This window comes from Thunnus thynnus, chromosome 22 (genome assembly GCF_963924715.1).
Source record: "Thunnus thynnus chromosome 22, fThuThy2.1, whole genome shotgun sequence".
NCBI lineage: Eukaryota > Metazoa > Chordata > Actinopteri > Scombriformes > Scombridae > Thunnus > Thunnus thynnus.
The window spans coordinates 25,298,697-25,319,540 of record NC_089538.1 but is presented as its reverse complement, the minus strand read 5'-3'; the positions used below and the strand labels follow the sequence as shown (position 1 = coordinate 25,319,540).

At 39.2% G+C, this 20,844-nt stretch overlaps 1 protein-coding gene and 1 long non-coding RNA gene across 4 annotated transcripts; one reads left to right on the top strand and one right to left on the bottom strand.

Annotated features, from left to right (window-relative positions):
• The first annotated feature begins 3,855 nt into the window (after nt 1-3,855).
• On the top strand, nt 3,856-11,701 carry LOC137174948 (uncharacterized). Its single transcript, XR_010925511.1, has 3 exons — nt 3,856-6,891; nt 10,637-11,458; nt 11,612-11,701. It is a non-coding gene; the product is annotated as an uncharacterized lncRNA (long non-coding RNA).
• On the bottom strand, nt 10,192-20,490 carry LOC137174946 (ICOS ligand-like). 3 transcript variants are annotated; one of them, XR_010925509.1, is made up of 6 exons: nt 20,087-20,490; nt 15,795-16,039; nt 15,304-15,339; nt 14,063-14,410; nt 10,408-13,985; nt 10,192-10,363 (listed from the first exon to the last, which is right to left on the bottom strand). XR_010925509.1 is itself a non-coding variant. In XM_067580493.1 (5 exons), the coding sequence occupies exons 2-5, from the start codon at nt 15,823-15,825 to the stop codon at nt 13,786-13,788; spliced, it is 615 nt and encodes a 204-aa protein (XP_067436594.1). In that variant the 5' UTR covers nt 15,826-16,039; nt 20,323-20,490; the 3' UTR covers nt 13,674-13,785. The 3 variants fall into 3 exon arrangements, 2 of the variants coding, with proteins under 2 accessions (XP_067436594.1, XP_067436595.1); XM_067580493.1 differs by lacking the exon at nt 10,192-10,363 and having other exon boundaries at nt 13,674-13,985; nt 20,323-20,490; XM_067580494.1 differs by lacking the exon at nt 10,192-10,363 and having other exon boundaries at nt 13,822-13,985; nt 14,076-14,410; nt 20,087-20,484.
• Nucleotides 20,491-20,844: the final 354 nt, after the last annotated feature.

Genomic DNA, 20,844 nt, shown 5'->3' with positions numbered 1-20,844 from the left:
ATTTTTCATCATTTGTCCATCTTTTGCGCCGATTACATTGATAAATTACTCTTCTAGGCTTTTTACTCGTGAAGCTTTTATCGTACTTACAGTAACATAACGAGTTTAGTCGTCGTCAACTCTCCACCGCTGTCTGTCTCTCCTCTGCTGCGCTGCAAACACCCGGAGGACTCAGCACCGCATGCGCTGCAGAGAAGCAGCGAGACAGCGACCATCAATGACAGCAGAACACAGTAGAGACCGCCTTTATTTATGTTATTTACCAAATGTATGTGTACTTCTTTAATTTTAGCTCAGTGTGTGAGAGTCTCTGCTGCGTTTTGCTGTCATATTATTTCTATTATTTCTGCTGTGTGCAGCACACACGGCAGAAATCAAAAGCAAAGAACAAACTGAGCAACTTTTGAACGCTACTCTGTGTGTCAGCCTCTCATCCATCACACCACGACTTGATCTTATTATTTCCCAGAAGCCCAAGTGTCTCACTGAGGAAGGGCAGAGTATTTATCTTAATCATTACAACTGACAGTGACATAACACATATTTACAGCCCAGTTTTATTTGTTATGTTACGTTTATGAACGTTTATTGGGGAAGTTGGTCCTCTGATGTTGTAACAGTCAGAAGTGGGCCTGAGAACCCCTGATTTAAAGGAACATGCTGCTGTTTTTTATCTCGCTATAAATCCTGTAAACTAAATGTTCCTGTTTAATATTTTCAACAGTTTTTAGATGAATTTTCTCTTCCTGAGAAGGAGAAAGAAACCTGACAGACTAAATACAAACACAGCAGAGTGTTTGTTTGTTTGTGTTACAGAACGACAGAGAAGCTGCTGTGACCTTTGACCTCCAGTATTCAACAGCAGGTTTAAACTCTTAAGAGTCAAACATTCACTGAAAACTGAACTTTGCTTCGTTTTTGGAAGTGAAACATTCTCAGAGGGTTTTTATCTTTTAACAAGTCATGACATCACTTCCTGTTACTGGGCGTTTCTTTCATCAGCCTTTGACGAAGTAAACATGTATGTTTACTTCTCATATTCTAAGATAAATAACTGTTTTTATAAGTTGATATCTGTCATTAATAATTAATTAACAGCTCTTTTTCTATCTTTCCAACTTTTGAGTCTATAAACGTCTGCAGCGCTGTGGGCTCATGGGAAATGGTGTTCAACAGAAACATCACATAAACAATGATTTTACATCTTTTTTTAATATTACAACCTTATCTAAACATATGAATAACACTGCAGACTGTTGCAAGGCTGCATTTTTAGTTATTTTTTGTGCATCACAGCAGGAGGAAATAATTGATTCCCGAGGATCATTATCTCTGATGTCCATCAACAATAAACCTCCATAAATCCACTCAGAAACCAGAGAAAAAAGAGGATCCAGATCATGTTTAAGTTTTCTTCAGTATCACAGTAATCAGTGATAGTTGTCTGTACATGTTACACTGCAGACAGGAGCTGCTAACAGCTGATTCACATGACTTTTAATGGAGAATATCTGACTAAATGTGAACAAATATGGTGTAAAAACAAGAACAGCAGCACATCGGATGAGCTCAGAGATCAACTTTAAAACACAAGGACGTCGCTCCAGATGGGATTTAAATGGCAGGAGGAGCAGAAACAGTCTGTAATTATTACTGTGGTGAAAATGATCCACATACAGAGAGACCGGATTAAAACCTCTGAGCAGCAGGTGATGTTAAAACCTCCAAACCTGCCCGACAGACAACAACAGCAGCAAATATTCAACATTTCTGTTTGTTTAAATGACTGAAATAATCAACTAATCATCAAAATAATTGCAGATCAATTTCCTGTCGATCAACTACTCATTTAATCTTCATCAGATTGATTAAAGAAACAGCCTCTCTGTCAGTGCAGGTGTAGACGCTCCGCCCCGATACTTGACCTCTGACCTCTAACCTGCAACCTCTTTAACGTCACCTGCAGGAAGAGAGAAGGAGAGGAAGGGAGGGCGGTAACACGTCTGGTGATTTGTGTGTTTAACATCTGCTTTAGACACACACACACACACACACACACACACACACACACTCACACACACACACACACTCTCACACACACACTCTCACACACTCTCACACACGCACACACTCTCACACACACACACACTCTCTCACACACACACTCTCTCTGGGCGGAGCGGCCGGAAACATGATTGGTAGTTTACTGTGAGCTCGACAGATTCCTCAGTTTATAGACACAAAATGTGCACGTGACGAGTAAAACCTGTGATTTAGATTTCTGTTCCTGTCATCTTTCCTGTGTGTGTGTGTGTGTGTGTGTGTGTGTGTGTGTGTGTGTGTGTGTGTGTGTGTGTGTGTGTCACAGCTTGTTAACCCTGTAATTAGCACAGTAACCTCACCTCTCTCTCTGCATGTTTCTGCCTCCTGCTGGTGATCACGAGCATCACATGCAGCCGTTTTCTTCCACTGACAAAGAGTATGAAGCTTTATTAACAACCGCAGCTGCAACTAACAATCATTTAATCATCAATTAATCCATCAGTCAACTATTTTTCTGACTAATCAATAAATTGAATGTGAATAAAGATTGAAAAATGGCCTTTAAAAAAGTTTGTCGACATCTTTAAAGAGCAGCTTCACCCCTCAGACAATCTTGTTTTTGATTGTTCAGCGTCTCGACTGGCTGCAGTGATGTCACAGTGTACCGGAGTACCCTGTGACATCACAGTGTACCGGAGTACCCTGTGACATCACAGCTGGGTGATTCTACACAGTCTCATTTTTATGTGACAACAATAAAAACAAACGCTCCTAATGTTTCTATAAACAGCTGCTGCTGGTTGGTGGGGAAATGTTTTTCACAACAACATTATTATTGATTAATCTTTTATTATTATTTTCCCAATTAAATTAGTTGTTTGGTCCATAAATTGTTAGAAAATGGTGAAAAATATTGGTCACTGTTTTTCAAAGATGTATTGTTTTGTCCACAACACAAAGATCTTCAGTTTACTGTCATAGAGACTAAAGAAACCTCAAAACCATTAATTGATTAGTTGTTTGGTCCATGTCCACGTCTGTTTCCCACAGACCAAGATGACGTCCTCAAATGTCTTGTTTTGTTCCAACCAACGGTTTCTTTAGTCATCAAGGACTAAAAAAAACAGAAAATATTCACATTTAAGAAGCTGATACTTCAATCAGATACTTTGCACATTTTCGTTGCAGCTCTACAAAGCTGTTCAGACGTTAAAATGTACATAATTTACTAAAAAAAAACAAAAAAAATTACATTGATATGACTCAGAAAACCAGAAACTCGTCACACTGAGGAAGCTGCAGCTGTAAAGACTGATAATTACACCTGGAGGTGGACGGGCAGTCCACGCCTTTACTTGAAGAGTTTACCAACTTTTATGTAAACAGTGTCACGGCTCTTGTCAATCAGATGCAATTGCCTTTGGCGTGTTTGATTGATCAATGATCCTCAATCAATAACCCTGATTACTTGATGCTTTTTTTGTTAATATTCTATTTCAAGCCATTTTCATGTGTTGTGATTTACATAACCAGTATGGGTAAATATAAAACCAGTGTAACCAGGCTCACAGGTTACTATATGTGATTAATATGTTGGAGGTTGACAAGAATAAATGATTTTTTTATAAACCATCTGCAGAAGAAGATGATTCTACATCCAACATTTATCCAGACAGGATGTTTCTGTTGAAACGTCTCCGTTACTGGTTATAAAGTCGAGATCGCCCTCTGCTGGAAACACAACCTCTGCTTCATTTAATATATATTTAATATGTTTATTTCTGTGAAACTGCTGCAAGACAAACACCATGTGAATATAAAATAAATGAGCAGCAAACTTTCATATCCATAAGTGGCAAAAGTATATTATTTAAATATCTCACTAATGTCAGTTATTGTGCCAAAGTGACATCATGTAAACCAGCCTTTTATGTTATTATCACTATATATGACAAAAACAAGTAGTGAACACATTTACAGCGCTGTGACACAAATAAAGAGGAAACACTTTGATATGAAGTTAGACGCTAAAAACATATTTCTGAAGCAAAGCTCTTCATGACTGATATGAGAAGCATCACGTGATGTCACAGAGATATTAGAGGAGAATATTACAGCCCACAGCAGGTGATGTTAGACTGTTAACAGCTGTTTACTACTGACAAACATCTGGAAACTGGCAGCCATGATGTTTTTAATATTGTTCATGTTTATATTACTCTTACGATCGCAGAAAAAACTCTAAAATTAGTCATACGTGGCACTTAAGAACAAATCTGTTTTACTAACGATTATTTTCACATCATTAGTTGTTTGTTCTATAAAATGGTGAAAAATATTGATCACAGTTTCCTGAAGCCAAAGATTTTGTCCAGACCAACAACCCAAACACATCCAGTTTACTGTCACAGAGAATATTCTACTCTGTGTTTATATTTTAGCCGTAATTATCACCAAATTACAAAGTTCTGTCCACATAGAGCTGCAATGATTAGTCGATGTACAGAATATTAATCAACGACTGATAATCGATTTATCATTTCAGTCATTTTTCAAGCAAAAATCTCTGGTTTTAACTTCTCGAATGTGAGGATATATGACCTCAATCTATTTAGGTTTTGGACTGTTGGTCAGACAAAACAAGCAAACTGAGCTGAATAAACTTTATTTCAAACATTATAAAAAGAAAATATGTAAGTGGATATAAAACAAAAATAACCAATAAAATGAACACTGAACACATACAACAGACTCTCAATAAGAAACATAACAGCAACATGCTTGTCTAGTTCAACCCCTCTTCAATACTAATCAATCAATCATCAATTAAAGATTCACAGTCCATCATACACAACTAAACCTCTGTGTTCATCCTCTTCATACATAATCAAACACTATTAAATAAAGAATTTGGAAATTAGAAGAAAACCAATAACATCGTCACCATTAACGTTTTTCCTGATTGATTTCTTCATCTAAACTGTTCCACAAACTGAAATATAAATACTCTTCAGTGGTACAAACACCATGTTTTTTTTATATTAAATGTTCCTCTTAAGTTATAATCCTCCTCTCTGTCTAAGAACATGTTTATATGTTGCCAGGAAGTAAATTATTTCTTGCTTTGTACGTTGTTTGTGTCTTTAAATTCCACCACATCCATGAACTTCAAAGCATGTTCGTGTTTCCTGAAATCCTACATTATTTACTATCCTCATGGCTCTTTTTTTTGTAGTTTGCATAATGAGTGTTTGGTGCTTGTGTAGGTGTTACCTCACACCTCCACACAGTAATTCAGATACAGTAATACGAGTGAATGATGATCCATATATATGTATATTTATGTGTCTTGTTTTTCTCAGAACTGTGACGTTCTTCATCAGCTTTGTTCACACGTCTTATATATGAGGTTTCCAGCTGATTTATGGTCTAATATCACACCTAGAAATTTATTTTCATATACTGTTTCTATATTAACATTGTCTATCATCACAAAGTTTATTTTACAGTTTCAGAACAGCATAAACTTGATTTGTTCAAATTTAATGATAATTTGTTTACTTTTAACCATCGTTTTAATTTATTCATTTCAGTCGTAACGACCTCCAAAAGCTGCTGCAAATTCTCCTCAGAACAGAAAACATCAGTGTCGTCTGCAAATAAAACTAATTTCAGTATCATTGATACTCTACAAATATCATTTATGTACAAAATGAACAGTTTGTGGGCCTGATACTGAGCCCTGAGGGACTCCACAAGTAATATCCAAACATGTTGATCTGTAGTCAACCAGCAGCACAACCCCTCTGATACCAGACCTTCCTGTTTTATTGACGAATATATTGTGATCAATGATATCAAATGCTCTTTAAAATCTATAAATACTCCCACTGCATGCTTCTTATTATCTATACAATTAGTTATATTTATAGATATTGATCTGTTTGTTCTGAATCATTCTGACTGTCAGTCAATAAATTGATGCTTCATAATGAAACTGTTTCCACCAGCTTAGAGAACTGGGACAGTAAAGACACAGGCCTGTAACTGGTAAAGTGACGTCTATTCCCAGTTTTACATACTGGGATAACTTTAACAGGTTTCATTTTACTTGGAAATGAACCCGTTTGGAAGGACAAAGTGGTTTTACAATAAAATCAATGACGTTCTTGACTATTATTTTATCAACTTCATTCCAGTCAGTGGATGTTTTCTTCTTACACTTACTAACAATATCAATCATTTCCTTCTACTACTGCTGAGCTTCGATTTCTATCCTCATGATCATCAACATCAAATTTCCATATTATTTGTAAAGATATTGTTGAGACATTGAAGACATCACACACTTAGAGAAGCTGTAAATGCCATTTTTTCCACTATTTTTTTAAACATTTTATAGACTAGAAACGATTAATCGAGAAAATAATCGTTATTTGCAGTCGCACTTATTGGGAAATGACAGTAACCAGTAAGATGAAGTCACATGTCCGTCACATGTCAGACGCAGCGATGTCTCTTCAGCTGATTGGAGAAGGTGAAGTGTTTCTTACAGCGGTCGCACCTGTACGGTTTCTCTCCGGTGTGCGTGCGCACGTGTCTCGATAAATTGGACGACGTGATGAAACTTTTGCCGCAGTGCTGACAGCGGTACGGTCTGTCACCGCTGTGGACCCGTTTGTGGAGCAGACACGTGGTGACGTGGCTGAAGCTCTTCCCGCGCTGCTCACAGCTGTACGGTTTTCCTCCAGTGTGGCGCTACTGGTGGAGTTTTAACGTACTTGACTGACTGAAAGATTTCCCGCACTGCTCGCAGCGGTACGGTTTCTCTCCTGTGTGGACGTGCTGGTGAGTCTTTAAGCTGCTTAACTGGGTGAAGGTTTTTCACGTACTGGTCGCAGTGGTGCGGTTTCTCTCCGGTGTGAACGCTCTGATGGTCCTTCAGTCGGTGTGTCCATGTGAACGCCTTGTCACACTGCAGACAGTGGTGAGCTCTCGGTCTGTTGGAACCTCGCTGTTTCTATGGTGACAGACGAAATACAGACAGAAGATAAAAGACGTATAAAAAGTAGATTTAACACCAAACTGAAACATGTTGTGTCGATGCCCCCTTCTGGTTTAATATTTAAATACTAAAGTCACATTAAAAATGTCCAACATGCTCATATTTTCATTGTAGAGCTGCAACGATTAATCGACAGACAGAAAATTAATTAATTATTTTGATGATTGATGAATCATTTCGAGTCTTTTTTTTTCTTTTAAAGAAAAAAATGTTAAAATTCTCTGATTCCAGCTTCTCAAATGTGAATATTTTCATGTTTCTTTAGTCGTCTGTGACAGTAAATATCATTTCAGGTTGCATCAACACTTTTAACCAGTGTACAGAGAGTCTCTATAAACTGGTGTTTGTCCGTCTAAATATGTTTATTTATTGTCTTTTTCACATTTTTGCATTTATAATGATGTAACAACATTAATCTGTCAACAACCAAACATTAAAGAACAAGAAGTCATGATGTAGTGACGGTTTTACTGACCTGTTGTGAAGAACTCATGTTGTCCTCCCTCCTCCTTCTGATGCTCCTCCTCCTCCTCCCTCCTCCTCCTGATGCTCCTCCCCCTCCTCTCGCCTCCTCTTGATGCTCCTCCTCCTCCCTCCTCCTCCTGATGCTCCTCCCCCTCCTCTCACCTCCTCCTGATGCTCCTCCTCCTCCTCCTCCTGATGCTCCTCCTCCCTCCTCCTTCTGATGCTCCTCCTCCTCCTCCTCCCTCCTCCTTCTGATGCTCCTCCTCCTCCCTCCTCCTCCTGATGCTCCTCCTCCCTCCTCCTTCTGATGCTCCTCCTCCTCCCTCCTCCTCCTGATGCTCCTCCCCCTCCTCTCGCCTCCTCCTGATGCTCCTCCTCCTCCTCCTCCTCCTCCTCCTCCTGATGCTCCTCCTCCTCCCTCCTCCTCCCTCCTCCTCCTGATGCTCCTCCTCCTCCTCCCTCCTCCTTCTGATGGTTAAAGGTCAGTTTAACCTCAACTTCTACTTTCAGCTAACAAAACAGCCCCAGATGTCACATTTACTGGGGGCGAGTCCAACCTGAGCCGCAAGATGGTGGTGGCGTTCACTCATTGAACACAGCATGGGAGCAATGGTTGCATATGTTACATCCATAAGCTCCTCCCCCTGACCCATTGCATGTTACGCTCTTCTACAACCGCTGTGGCTCTTTTGTGTATGACGAGCCTTTTATGGATGTGGATGGCTCCGTGTACTGGGTTGCGGCAGATTGCCGGCGTGGCTGCTCCTGTTACGCTAACACCAGACTTGTATCAGTGGTATGAAATGTCTAAAGAGGCTACCCCCCCCCCCCCACATCACTCTAGCTGTGCATGCTGACCATCAGGCTATGGAGTTGGGTCCCATGACAAAGAGACTGGTAAAAGTCACGGAGTGGGAGCCCACCCAAATTCCCAATGTTCTCTTTTCCAAGTCTGAAAAACAAAGACATCAGACTCAGTAATGCTAGAGCACAGATTGAACAGATTGAGCGTTTTCATGGTAGGGAAAAAACTTAACTGCACCACACATAACGTTCACTCACAAAGGTATAAACATGGCAGATAACATGGGGGAGGGGGAACCGCATTTGTGTGACACCCTACAGAAGGCTTGAAGGCCGCGTGGGCCGTTGTAAGAGCGACAGATGAGGGGTTTGAGACGATAGCTGCGGAACATGTGACAGGAAAAGAATCAGCACAGTTAGCAGAGCTTCAAGCGATGATTGCAGCCTTAGAGTGGTCAGAAGGTACGAGTGTGAATATTTATGCAGATTCTGCTTATGTGGTCGGTGCTATTCAAGTAGAACTCAGCCATTGGATCAGAGCAGGGTTCTTGACAGCATCTAAGACACCTATCAAGCATGAGAAAGATGTAAAAAGACTCACTAGTGCATTAATGAAACCCAGACAGATAGCAGTCATGAAATGCAAGCTGACTGCTGGGGGGAAACGACGCAGCAGACCAAGCACCCTTTCCTACCTGCAATGATTGATAATCACATTAGAGGGTGTAGTACTTGTACCACTTATAATGTGAAGCGAACGATTAAACCACATGAAGGGACATTCCCTCTGCCCCCACTCAATTATCATTGATTACACTGACATGATTGACCGGGTCAGAGGATACAGATACCTCCTGGTAGCGGTGGATGCATACACCGGCTGGCCAGAGGCTGTACCTACAAAAAAGGAAGATGCCCAAACAGTGATTAAGTTCTTAATTAATCGCTACCTTCCAATACACGGATTTCCAAAGAAAATCAGATCTGATAATGGCACACACTTCAAAAACAAAGACCTCCAGGCAGTGGAGAACTGTCTGGGACTAAAACATAGTATACCATCCTCAGTCTCAAGGAAAAGTGGAAAGGATGAATCAAACCTTAAAGGTAAATATTGACCAACTGTGTGCACAAACGAAGCTCAGTTGCGTTGATGCCCTCCAACTGGCTTTGACATCAGTTCGGAGCTCAGTCAGCTCTGTGACAGGGTTCACTTCCATACGAACTCACGCATGGGCAACAATTTCCAGGACCTGAAGCTGTGACGTCAAAAACCACTGCATTCCTAGCATATAAGCCGGTCAACTAACGGCTCTTGTTTCAGCCTTCTTTTCTAAATGACTCACACTGCCCCCTTGGTTGTGCAAAGCTAAAAACAGAAAAAGTCTCATTTCCTTTCTCTCCCAACAGTTTATGACTGCTCTTTAAAATCTTTGCTTATCTCTGACAAGGTCCTGATGGGAGGGTCAGCTGCTGCACACATCGTCCAGTGGTACCACATGTCTCCTTTTCCTTTCAGCCGGACGGCATGGGTAGTCCTTTCAGCCACTCTGTAGGGTCCTGTCCACCTCGGTTCCGACCACTTCCTTTTGATGACCTTCAGCAGCACCCAGTCTGTGTTCTTGGGGGCAGGACTTCCCTCTTCACCCCCTTTTGCCTCAGCAACCTATTTTGAGAAGGCATTACACTTCTTACGTTGAGAGAGGGTCTGCTCAGCTACAGGGATAGGATAGAAGACTCCACTAGAAGGTTGCTATTTAGCTTATGAAAGGAAGGATGTGTGATGATATCGTTCAAAGGAAGAGCTGGCGAAGTTTTTATTTTGAAGACGTTTATTAGACGATGGCCATCGGGTCCATTCCATGTACAAAGATGGTCTGGGCACCGTACCACTGTCGGTGCATAGCTTATATGGGGTTACACATCTGTATCTTATCACATGAATAACATAGGTTTTCCATGGGCACTAGGTCAGTTGGGAGCCATCTATCATGTAATTGACAGCTGCCTCACAACATATTATGTGTCACAACATACCACATCTGGAACAGTTCCAAACTTGACCAAATCCATCGTTTGTATCTCTAAGGTCCCCCCGAAGCGCCATACCATATTACCTAAGGTGACATGCAGACTCTGGAATGTTTATGTCGCTTGTCCAACACCCACAAGTATTATTCATTTTACTTTACTGCATGTTAGTCACACATAAGTGGGGATGGCTGGGTGTGGTTTGTCTCAATGCTCTTATTGTTGCAGTTCCTCCACTGTGGTGGGAATGGCGCCACAGGGGAGGGAGGACTCCCTCATCCCAAGAGGAACCAGGGATACTGGGGACAGGTCCAATCACCTACACCCACTCACACACAACCGCTGAGGAACACTCACACACCGCCTCACACCTGAACAGGTCCAGACGCTCTCTCCCAGTTCAATCTGATAAGCATAAAGACTCCTGTCTCCAGCGTTATGGAGGCATAGAACTGAATTACACCCTCTGTGTAATTGGGTGTTGGTCTCAGTTAGATGAGACCAAAAGGGGGAATTGAAGGATATTTTCTTGTTATGATTGATGCTTTTGCTAAAACATAATTGCAACAAATAAAGTCCTTGATTTGCTTTTTTTTGGTGTTTTAGATATTAGATTCATTTTTTATACTGTGTGAAAGAAAGCTTATTATTCTGTATTTGAACATTGCGACTGCAAAGTGGAAAAATACTGGATGTGAGAAACTTACAAATTCACATGTGCCTAGAATTTAGCAAAAGGTCATCTTAACCTCAAAGTCTGTTTTCAGTTAACAAAACAGGAAGCGTGAGAGTGGGGTGCGCCCACTCAACTGTGAAAAAAATGTCACGTATAGCCTCAAGGTCTTCAGCTGTGTACTGTAAGAGACAGGTTGATCGATTGGTTGTGCACAACCAATGGGGTCACATTTCACAGAGGCGAGGCCGAAGGTATGGAGTCAGATACCACGAAAAGGAGAGGCAGGACGCCGTCAACCAATGAGAAGACGACAACACTCCGGTTGCACATTTCTTGATCTATGTATTATAAAAATACTGGATCGGGGAGAGATAGTGAGTCAGACTTCGTGAACTGACAGACACTCTGTTGCTTGTCGGGGAAACTATAATCAGACCCAGAGCTCTGTAATATTGCATATTCTACTGGTATTAGAATAAAGCTGATTTTGAGCCTAACAATATCTTCTCCTATCGCTTCATTAAAAGAACACGCGAGGACCAGAACAGACAGAAAAGCATCAGTCCTCAACACTCGAAAATCAATGAATCCTTCTACCTGTGAGATAAATGTCCTGTTTCTCCTGCCGGAGTTCAGCCTCTCAAATCTGGAAAACAAGTTTAAGTTCCTCCGTAACAAACATCACTCAGACGCTCAAAAATGAACCACAGCATAAAGAGGAATAATGAAAATACAGTAACATTTCTATTTAACTGATGTGTTAGAGATGAATTTCTCCCTTTAAGACCATTATGTTTTGTTTGATCTGTTTTTGGTTTCAAAAACCCTTAAGGGGACATCTTCTGATTTTAGTGGTTTTCTGTTATTTTTATTGTTATTATATCCTGGTCTGACTTGTGGTGAACATGTGTAGGAATGCTGCCTGCAAGTCAAAGCCCAGTAGAGCAGAATATAACTACAGAACATGTCCTCTTTAAAATGTATCTCAGAATTTCACTGTGAAAATGCAAATTAACCTATATTTTGGTGTATAATTGTTCATACAGTAACTTTTAGTGAAGTCTTATAGTGAAATGACAGACACAAAAGGAAGTCCTCTCTTACAATTAAGCCTGTGTAAACACTACTTTATTTATTTTCATTCTGTAGTCTAATACACAAGTTAACATTTTTATTAAGATTATGTTGTAATTTATGTGATATTGCATTGAATTTTTAACAGTTTTACATTGAAATAGTGCAGAAAATCTTTGATTTTTGCTGAAATATTGGCTCATTTGAACATTTATTGAAATGAAAGCATGTGAGAAGTTTAGAGGGAAAAATCACTATTTGGTGGAGCTGTTAACAACTCATAGACATGTGAAATGTGACCCCGACTACACACTGCTTTTTGTAAGACGTCAAAAGCCAAAAAGGTTGGAAACCACTGGTTTCATCTTTAACAATGTGTTTGTATTTCATCTTTAACAATGTGTTGTATTTTAAAAGCTTGTTATAAATTTAAAAAATTGACTTATGTCCAGCTCATAAGAGGATAAACAAAAAGCAAGAGAACAAATTTAATTCATGTGCCACATCACAGAGAACTATGTACAGATCACATGAAGTAAATATCCTGAATCCACAGAAGGAATCTCTCATTAAGAGCAAAGACACTCAGAAAGCACGTTCCACACGTCTCCATCTACAGAATGACTCATATGTACATCCCTGGATTATGGATGTCTATAATTAAGTCCTGTTGAGTTGTATTGGTTGCCAGTATAAACCCTGAAGAAGGGCGCGCCTGGCCCAAAACATCTGTGTGGCAATTCAAATTAAAATCTGTTGACTAGGAGTGCTGTCCTGATTCCATTCTTTGTTCAATTTTATACTTTAATGATTCATCACCCGGCTTTTTTGATTGTGAGTTGAGTGTGTTGTTTTTTTATTTATTTATTTATTTTTTAAACTTTATTGATAACAGTCAAATTGAATCAACAGTAACAAACAAGGTTACAGAACAAAAAGAGGAAACAGTTCCAGGGAATTCAGTTATGACATTAAAAAGCTTTCAGAAAAGGGATTGTGCAAGAAGTCTTTACATTCATTAAAAGCAAAATAATACATAGGGAAGTAAACAAATAAATAAAGGGGCATAGGTTAATAATTAAGTGATACAGTCGATTTCATATGTTTCAAATATTGTTTGGGTCTTTGCTGCTTTTCTATTTGTCATCTTGACTATAGAGTTATAATAGAGGTTAATATCAATTAGAAATAAGGTAAAACTTGGTTTCCTATTGGTCCATTTCATTTTATGTACGTGGAATTTGCCAAAAATCATGAACAGTTGGATTAAAAAGCTAACATACCAGAAAGCATGACCATTTGACCTGTTTTTCTAGATAGAAAGTTTTGCATATCATTCCAAAATATTTTGGAATACATACAATGTAAAAATAAGTGAAAAATTGTTTCTTTGTTTAAACCACAGAAATCACAAGAATAATTAATCATCAGTGTTTGCAGTGGTTGTAAACATCTTCAATGGTGACGAGTTTTCTGCAGCACTGAATCAATATGAAGCAACTGCATTGACAACAGTTCAGTTTTGAAGCATTTCATACATTTGGGCAACTATTACTATTACACCTAAACTCTGGACTGAGTCAGTCACCGTGATAACTAGTGATGAGGCTCATTTTACATTTACAGTTTACATTTCAGACATCTGTTGGTCACCTGCTTCCTCAGCAGGAGGGAGGGATGAATTCTTATTTCTTTTATAGATCATGAAGATCACAAAACCAACAACAATCACACCTGCAGCAACTGACAGTCCAATTATGAGTCCAACACGTCCTCCCATGTTTCCATCCTTGTCTCCTTCAGTCCAGGTGTTTCCAGCTGTGTGACCTGCAGAGCAGAAACAGGTGTGAGGTATCAGCTGTCAGGTAGATGATGTTTCACCTCTACAAACTCTACAAACTCACCTGAGTCTTCAACCTTCAGGTTGATGGTGCAGATGAGCTCTGGTGTGGCTCTCTTTCTGCGTCCTTTGCTGTTCACAGAAACACGACACTTGTATGTTCCAGTGTCGTTGATGGTGACGTTCTTCAGAATCACAGAAACGTTTCCGTCCTTCATCTCTGGATCTCTCAGCTGCACTCGACCACGAAAAGATGGATGCTGGTAGTGTTCATATGAGCGGTTCTCTCTTAAGAAGAAGACGTAATCATCTTCCTTCAGGTCAGGTCTGATCCACCCTAACAGTGAGATGGCTTCATCTCTGGGACTCTGACAATGAAGAGTGACATCATCTCCAGACTTTGCTGTTATCTCTGAAAGATTTCAACAAAAACAGAAAATTCACAGAAAAGCAGGATGAAAAAGTCAGTGATACAAAAGAGAGAGAGACAGAGAGGAGTTGTGTACTCACATTATCCCAAACTCAGACTCTCTGCAATCAATCAACACAATCTACAACAGGTGGGCTTAGTTATAGACATCCACAACTGACATGACAAGTTCTTTCCAGCAGAGGGGGCCACACATATGAGTCATCATAATCCAAAAATAATAAATTGAAAACAATGATTATTTGGGGTCTTTAACCACCGTCTTCCATGTTGCTTTACCTTCATTGGTTCGAAAGAGTCACGTGACTGATGGACAGGACCAGAAGTAGGTGTTTTAAAGGGCCAATACAACAGGTGCTTTCTTCTTCTTCTTCTTCTTCTTCTTCTTCTTCTTCTTCTTATTATTATTATTATTATTCAGAGGCAGCTTGTATCCTTGGTGGCAGAGGGAGCTACCCATATGAGTCATCATAATCAAAAAATAATAAATTGAAAAAAAATTATGTCCATCTCATAAGAAGACAAACATAAAGCAAAAGAACAAATTTCATTCATCTGCCACATCACAGAGAACTATGTGCAGACCACATGAAGGAAATATCCTGAATCCACAGAAGGAATCTCTCATTCAAACCAGTAAGAGCAAAGACACACAGAAAGCATGTTCCACACGTCTCCGTCTACAGAAGAATGACTCATATGCATAACTCCTTCTGCCAAGAAGAACTTGTGTTAGTTGTGGATATTCTGATTTTGGTGCGTTCGTATTATCATCAGTCTGAACTAAAGTCTCTGTCCTCAGCTCTAACTTTCCTCTCAGGGTGTCTCAGACAGAGTCAGTGGCTTTCAGATTGTCATAGAAGAAGTTTACTAACCTTGGTTTGTTGTGCAGCACAGCAGTAAGCTCAGAACTAAAGAGAAATGAAACTCAGGTTAGTTTGAAGTTTTACTGAAACCACACAGAACAACTCTTTACCTCAGAGTCCACACACAATACTCACAGTATCTTCCAGACTGAAAATGAGTTTATTGTGATTTTCTAAATATGAATGTGTTTGTCAGCTGTGTTAAGTTTAAGAACACATGTACAGCGCTTATAAATCTCTACAACAAGAGTTATCATGACCCACAGTCAGAACAGATACAATTAAGAGAATAAATACACATAAATAAAATACACATTAACTGTTTAACATGCAGTTTTCTCTTAGTGATGTCATTTCATGCTGTAAAAGGTTGCATTAGTGTAAAGTGATAAATATTTTATGAACATAATGAATTGTATCTGTCAGTAATGTTAGTTACATCTTACTCAGACATTTTAAACATGCACTTATTGAAGTTTGGACAGACAGGTTGTACTCACGGAGCAGCCGGAGAAGAGATGTTTGTCTCATTGTACCTCTCGCTGATGTGACATCAAATTCTTTGATTGTTCTGTCAGAGAAGTGAAAACTAGTGTTTCCACTGCGTGGGTCAGTGCAGCAGATTTGTGGTTTGGTCTGCAGTTCACAGGAAAGTGTTCACAGAGATCGACAGTGTTGATGTGTGATGATGATGATCAGTCTGATTGTAGAGGATCATTGGATGGTTTCTGAGCTGACAGCTAACCTGTTGGTTAAATACTTAACATCAAATAGAGCAGGGGTGTCCAAACTCAAATACACAGTGGGCCAAAATTTAAAACTTGGACAAAGTTGCTAGCCAACATTGATAATTATAGTTCCTCCCACATCCTCTTCCGAACCCTGCCCACCAGTCCACTCTTTTGACCAAACATCGTTAATGCACCACTTTGCACAATGCACCAATTACTCCCACGAGTTTATCCCATGGCAGCTTCATTTCACTTACACATCTGGAAACCACTCCACAATGCATGGCACAACAAGTGCTGGCGCCTTTGAGTCATGCCGAGTCTTGTCTTGTCGTAGTGTTTTGTTTCATGGTGTCATCTAATGTTGTATTCCTTGGTTATAGCCACGTTGGCTCCACATACAAGACAAACAGGTCTGTTTTTTACATATGTAAACAGATATTCTGCCAAATATAAGTACACCACTTGGCACTTCATAGTTTGACACCTATGAAATAGAGAAAGTGGTCAGTAAATACTGCATGAGAGTGAGTCTGGACCTTTTTAACACACTGATGTTATTATACCATCTTACAGACTTATATTAAGACATTCTCAGCCTGTGATGAAGATATTCTTCATTTAAACAGTTAAATCTGTGTTGAAGTTTAGATAAACTCCTACCTGTTCTTTGCTGCTGTAATAACAAAACTGTCCTGCAGGGGCCAGTAAAGCTCCGGTTAATGTTCCTAATCACTGCATCATGCTGATTTTGGATTTGTCACACAATATGTTTAATCCAAGCAGGGAGGATGTTACAGTGGTTGTTATATGGCTGAAGGAGATAACTTTGATATGCAGAAATCAACAGACGAAGAGTTTTGAGAATCATCTGGAACATGCTTTTACTGTTTTGATCTTTGTGTTAACTGTTGACAGAACCTGTGTTTCTCAAGGTGCATCAAATCCGTGGAGAGCAGATAGTATTTCATATTGTGACCAGGTTATGAGGATTTAACCATCTCAGACAGTTATTTTAACCCATACAACATGAAGGATACAGCAGAGAAAAGGTTTCCAAGGTTAAGAACAATTATGTTTGTTAAATATAATAAGAAGACCTAATCACAATCATTACTAAAAACAAGGTACAGGAACAAATATGTTGATGACAATTAAAATCATGTAAAAAAATGAGGGGCACTGTGTAAAGTAAGAACTACTAGTCAGGGGGGAGGGAGATCGCTGTCTACCAAGACAGGGAGAATTTAGGGGAGAACTGCAAAGTGGTGGTGAAAATACACACACAAACACACAAAGCTAAAGATCAAGTGCAAGGTGCAAACACAGCAAACGACATTTAACTGTGGTTACTAGAGGTACAAGGCCTTGAACAGGCCCATGACCCCTTTCCTGGATCACGTTGTGGCCTAGAAAGAAGCAGAGGAATGCCTAACGGAGTCCAAGCCATGTTTTCTGTCAGCGTTTGCACCCTCAGCCTTTTCTGTTCCAGAGGATACCCAGAAGGCAGGGGGCAGTGGATGGCAAGGCAAGTTTATTTGTATAGCACATTTCAACAACAAGGCAATTCAAAGTGCTTTACATAGAGCATAAAAGGCATTAAGATAGAATATAAAAGCAACACAAGTAAAAAGACATTTCAATGCAAATATTTATTTTTATAATTATCAAAAAATTTGAAAATAAAAAGAAGCTAAAAAGGAATAAGACAGATAAAACAGGAGAATAAAAGTTACAGTGCAGTGTAAAATATTAACCCTCAAATTTGGTTTAATAAAAGGCGGCAAACAGAAAAGTCTTCAGCTGTGATTTAAAAGAACTGAAAGTTGCAGGAGACCTGCAGTTTTCTGAGAGTTTGTTCCAGATATGTGGAGCATAAAAACTGAAAGCTGCTTCTCCATGTTTAGTTTTTTACTCTGGGGACAGAAAGCAGACCTGATCCAGACCACCTGAGAGGTCTGGATGGTTCATAATGAAGCAGCAGATCAGAAACCATTCAGTGCTTTATAAACCAACAGCAGTATCTTAAAATCAGTTCTTTGACAGACAGGAAGCCAGTGTAAAGATCTGAGAACTGGAGTAATGTGATCCATTTTCTTGGTCTTAGTGAGGACTCGAGCAGCAGCGTCTGAATCAGCTGCAGCTGATTGATTTTTTAGGGAGACCTGTGAAGACACCATTACAGTAGTCAAGTCTACTGAAGATAAATGCATGGACCAGTTTTTCCAAATCCTGCTCAGACAAAAGTCTTTTAATTCTTGATATATTCTTCAGGTGATAGTAGGCTGACTTTGTAATTGTCTTAATGTGGATGTTGAAATTCAGGTCTGAGTCCATGACGACACCAAGATTTCTGGCTTGGTTTGTAGTTTTTAACATTATTGATTGAAGCTGAATGCTGACTTCTACTTGTTCTTCCTTGGCTCCAAAAACAATTACTTCAGTTTTGTCTTTGTTTAATTGAAGAAAATTCTGGCACATCCAGTCGTTGATTTGTTCAATGCACTAACTCAGTGCTTGTATTGGAACATAGTCCCCTGGTGATACAGTTATGTAAATTTGGCTCTGCCCTCTGACTGTATTTTCTTATTATATTGCTGTGTTCAGGATATTTCTGTCAACCTCTGGGCAGTGGATGTGTAGTCACCAGCCAGTAACAACATGCAGAGTCTGAGGTTTGTGAGGTTTGGTTTGACTCGAAATTCCTCCAAAGTTTCAATGCCTTTTTTATTGCATTAATGCTACCTTTTCACCAAGCTCGGGAAACACACTTTTATATCTTCATATGCAGAAATTGAACCTGAAAAGTGAAAATGTTACTGTAGTAAGATGACAATTAAGGTTCTTGAATCCTTGAATATAAGAAATATACATTATAGCCGATTTAAGAAAAAAACATATCAATGAAACTACCCAAACTCAAGTTTGTCTTTCATTCCTTACATACTCTTTATTATTATTTATTATAATGTATAATGTTACTGTTACGTAACTTAATTAAGTTTAATATCCCATTTCAAAACTATTCCATTCTGTGAATAGATGTTACATTTTTCATTTAATTTTAGTACTACTTTGTTTATTTCATTATTTATTATTACCGTACCATTGTTCTATTTTTATTCTTCTACAACACACATTGTTTGTATAAATCTGATTCTTTACGGCACTGAACAAACATGTAAGACTTGTTTATTTACATTTTTGTACAGTCGGGACTCATCCAGTCAGCGTGTTGATGCTGCGTTCACTGACTGATCATCTAAATCTTCTTGTATCAAAGCTTCTCTTTGACTTTAAAAAGTGATTATTACACTATTTTTTCACTGCTGTCTCCAACAATAACACAATAATGGAAAAGGTCAATATATAAATGTTTAAGTTGTCCTGTGGTCTCCCGTTAATAGTGTTCGTTAATAATATTTGATTATTGTTTTCATTCTACGGATGGAATAATAAGCTTCACCACAAACGTCCCTTCAACATATAGTTTTATAGTGTTTTAGTAATAGGAATTAAGTAGGTAGTAGGAATTCAAAGTTCCCTCATATTGTTCTGTTTCAGCAAAAAAGGTCAAATAATAAAAATGTTTTCTAGTTGCGGAAAATCTGCTGTAAATTCAGACGTTCTGACTGAAATCACTGTGTTTGATTGAACTCTTGTCTTTCTGTTGTTTGTGATAAAACCTGAGTCATATTTTACACTCGACACCTCATCACATCATCACGTCATTGTTTTCTCCTTCCTACTTTCTTCTGCTGACCCAGAGTAAAGTCATTTACAAAACCATCGGTGGATCAAGAAGCGACTGATGTTACAGGGGAAATTCAAAATAGATAAATCAAGAGCACTAATTAAGTAATCTATGAACACATATTATTAAATCAATAGCATGAATCTGTTTCTCCCTCTGCTGCCCATTAGATGCTCTGTAGTTACAGTTCAGTTCAATGTTCAGTACTTTTTCCACCAGTAGATGGCGCCACCAGTCTACTGCTGACCAACCACATGGTGCATAAACTGATTTTTGTGTTTGTCTGCTGTAGACTGAGAAATATTACCTGGTTCTGAGGCTCTTTTTGCTTATTATTGTTCTCATGTAGCAGTGGTGACATCTGATGATGATGATCAGTGGCGGAAAGTAAATACACTTACTGATACAATTCTGGTATCAATTACTGATACAATTACTTTTCACTGCTGGTAAAATATGAGTAAATAAATGCAGTGGAGTAAAAAGTGAAGCATTTTTCTCTGAAATGTGGTAGAGTGGAGAGAAATACTTCAGTACGAGTACCTTGAACTTTCATGTGTGTGTCCACATTTATCGTTTCCGGCAGCTTCAAAAAAAAAAAAGAAAAGTTCCCTCTTGTTGCTAGGAGCGGCAGCCTACCGCAACGTGCACTCTGATTGGCCCGCAGCCTGTCACCTCGGGCCAATCAGATGCCAGTGCGTCCGCCATGAGAATCCATAATCCCCCTTTTTTTCATCATCACTACTACGATTTATTATCAATACTGCGTTAATGTGAATCTGCGGGCTGTTTGTGCAGCTCATTTACTCAAGATTAATCTTCTGATTTGTCAATATTTTCATTCACTTGAATGCAGACATTTCAGTTTCAATACGTGCCTTTAGTCCATACTGAAGAGAACCAGTGTGGACATTATAATGGTAGAATAATTAATAATAAAGTTCAGTGTTTCTGCAGGGGACTCGGTGCTGTTGCTGGCTGGTGGCTGTAATGGCGGGGGTGTCAAGTGCGAACCAACCGAAACACGCAAAACTTCCGGTTTAAGTCAGTTCTGTTTGTTCTTTA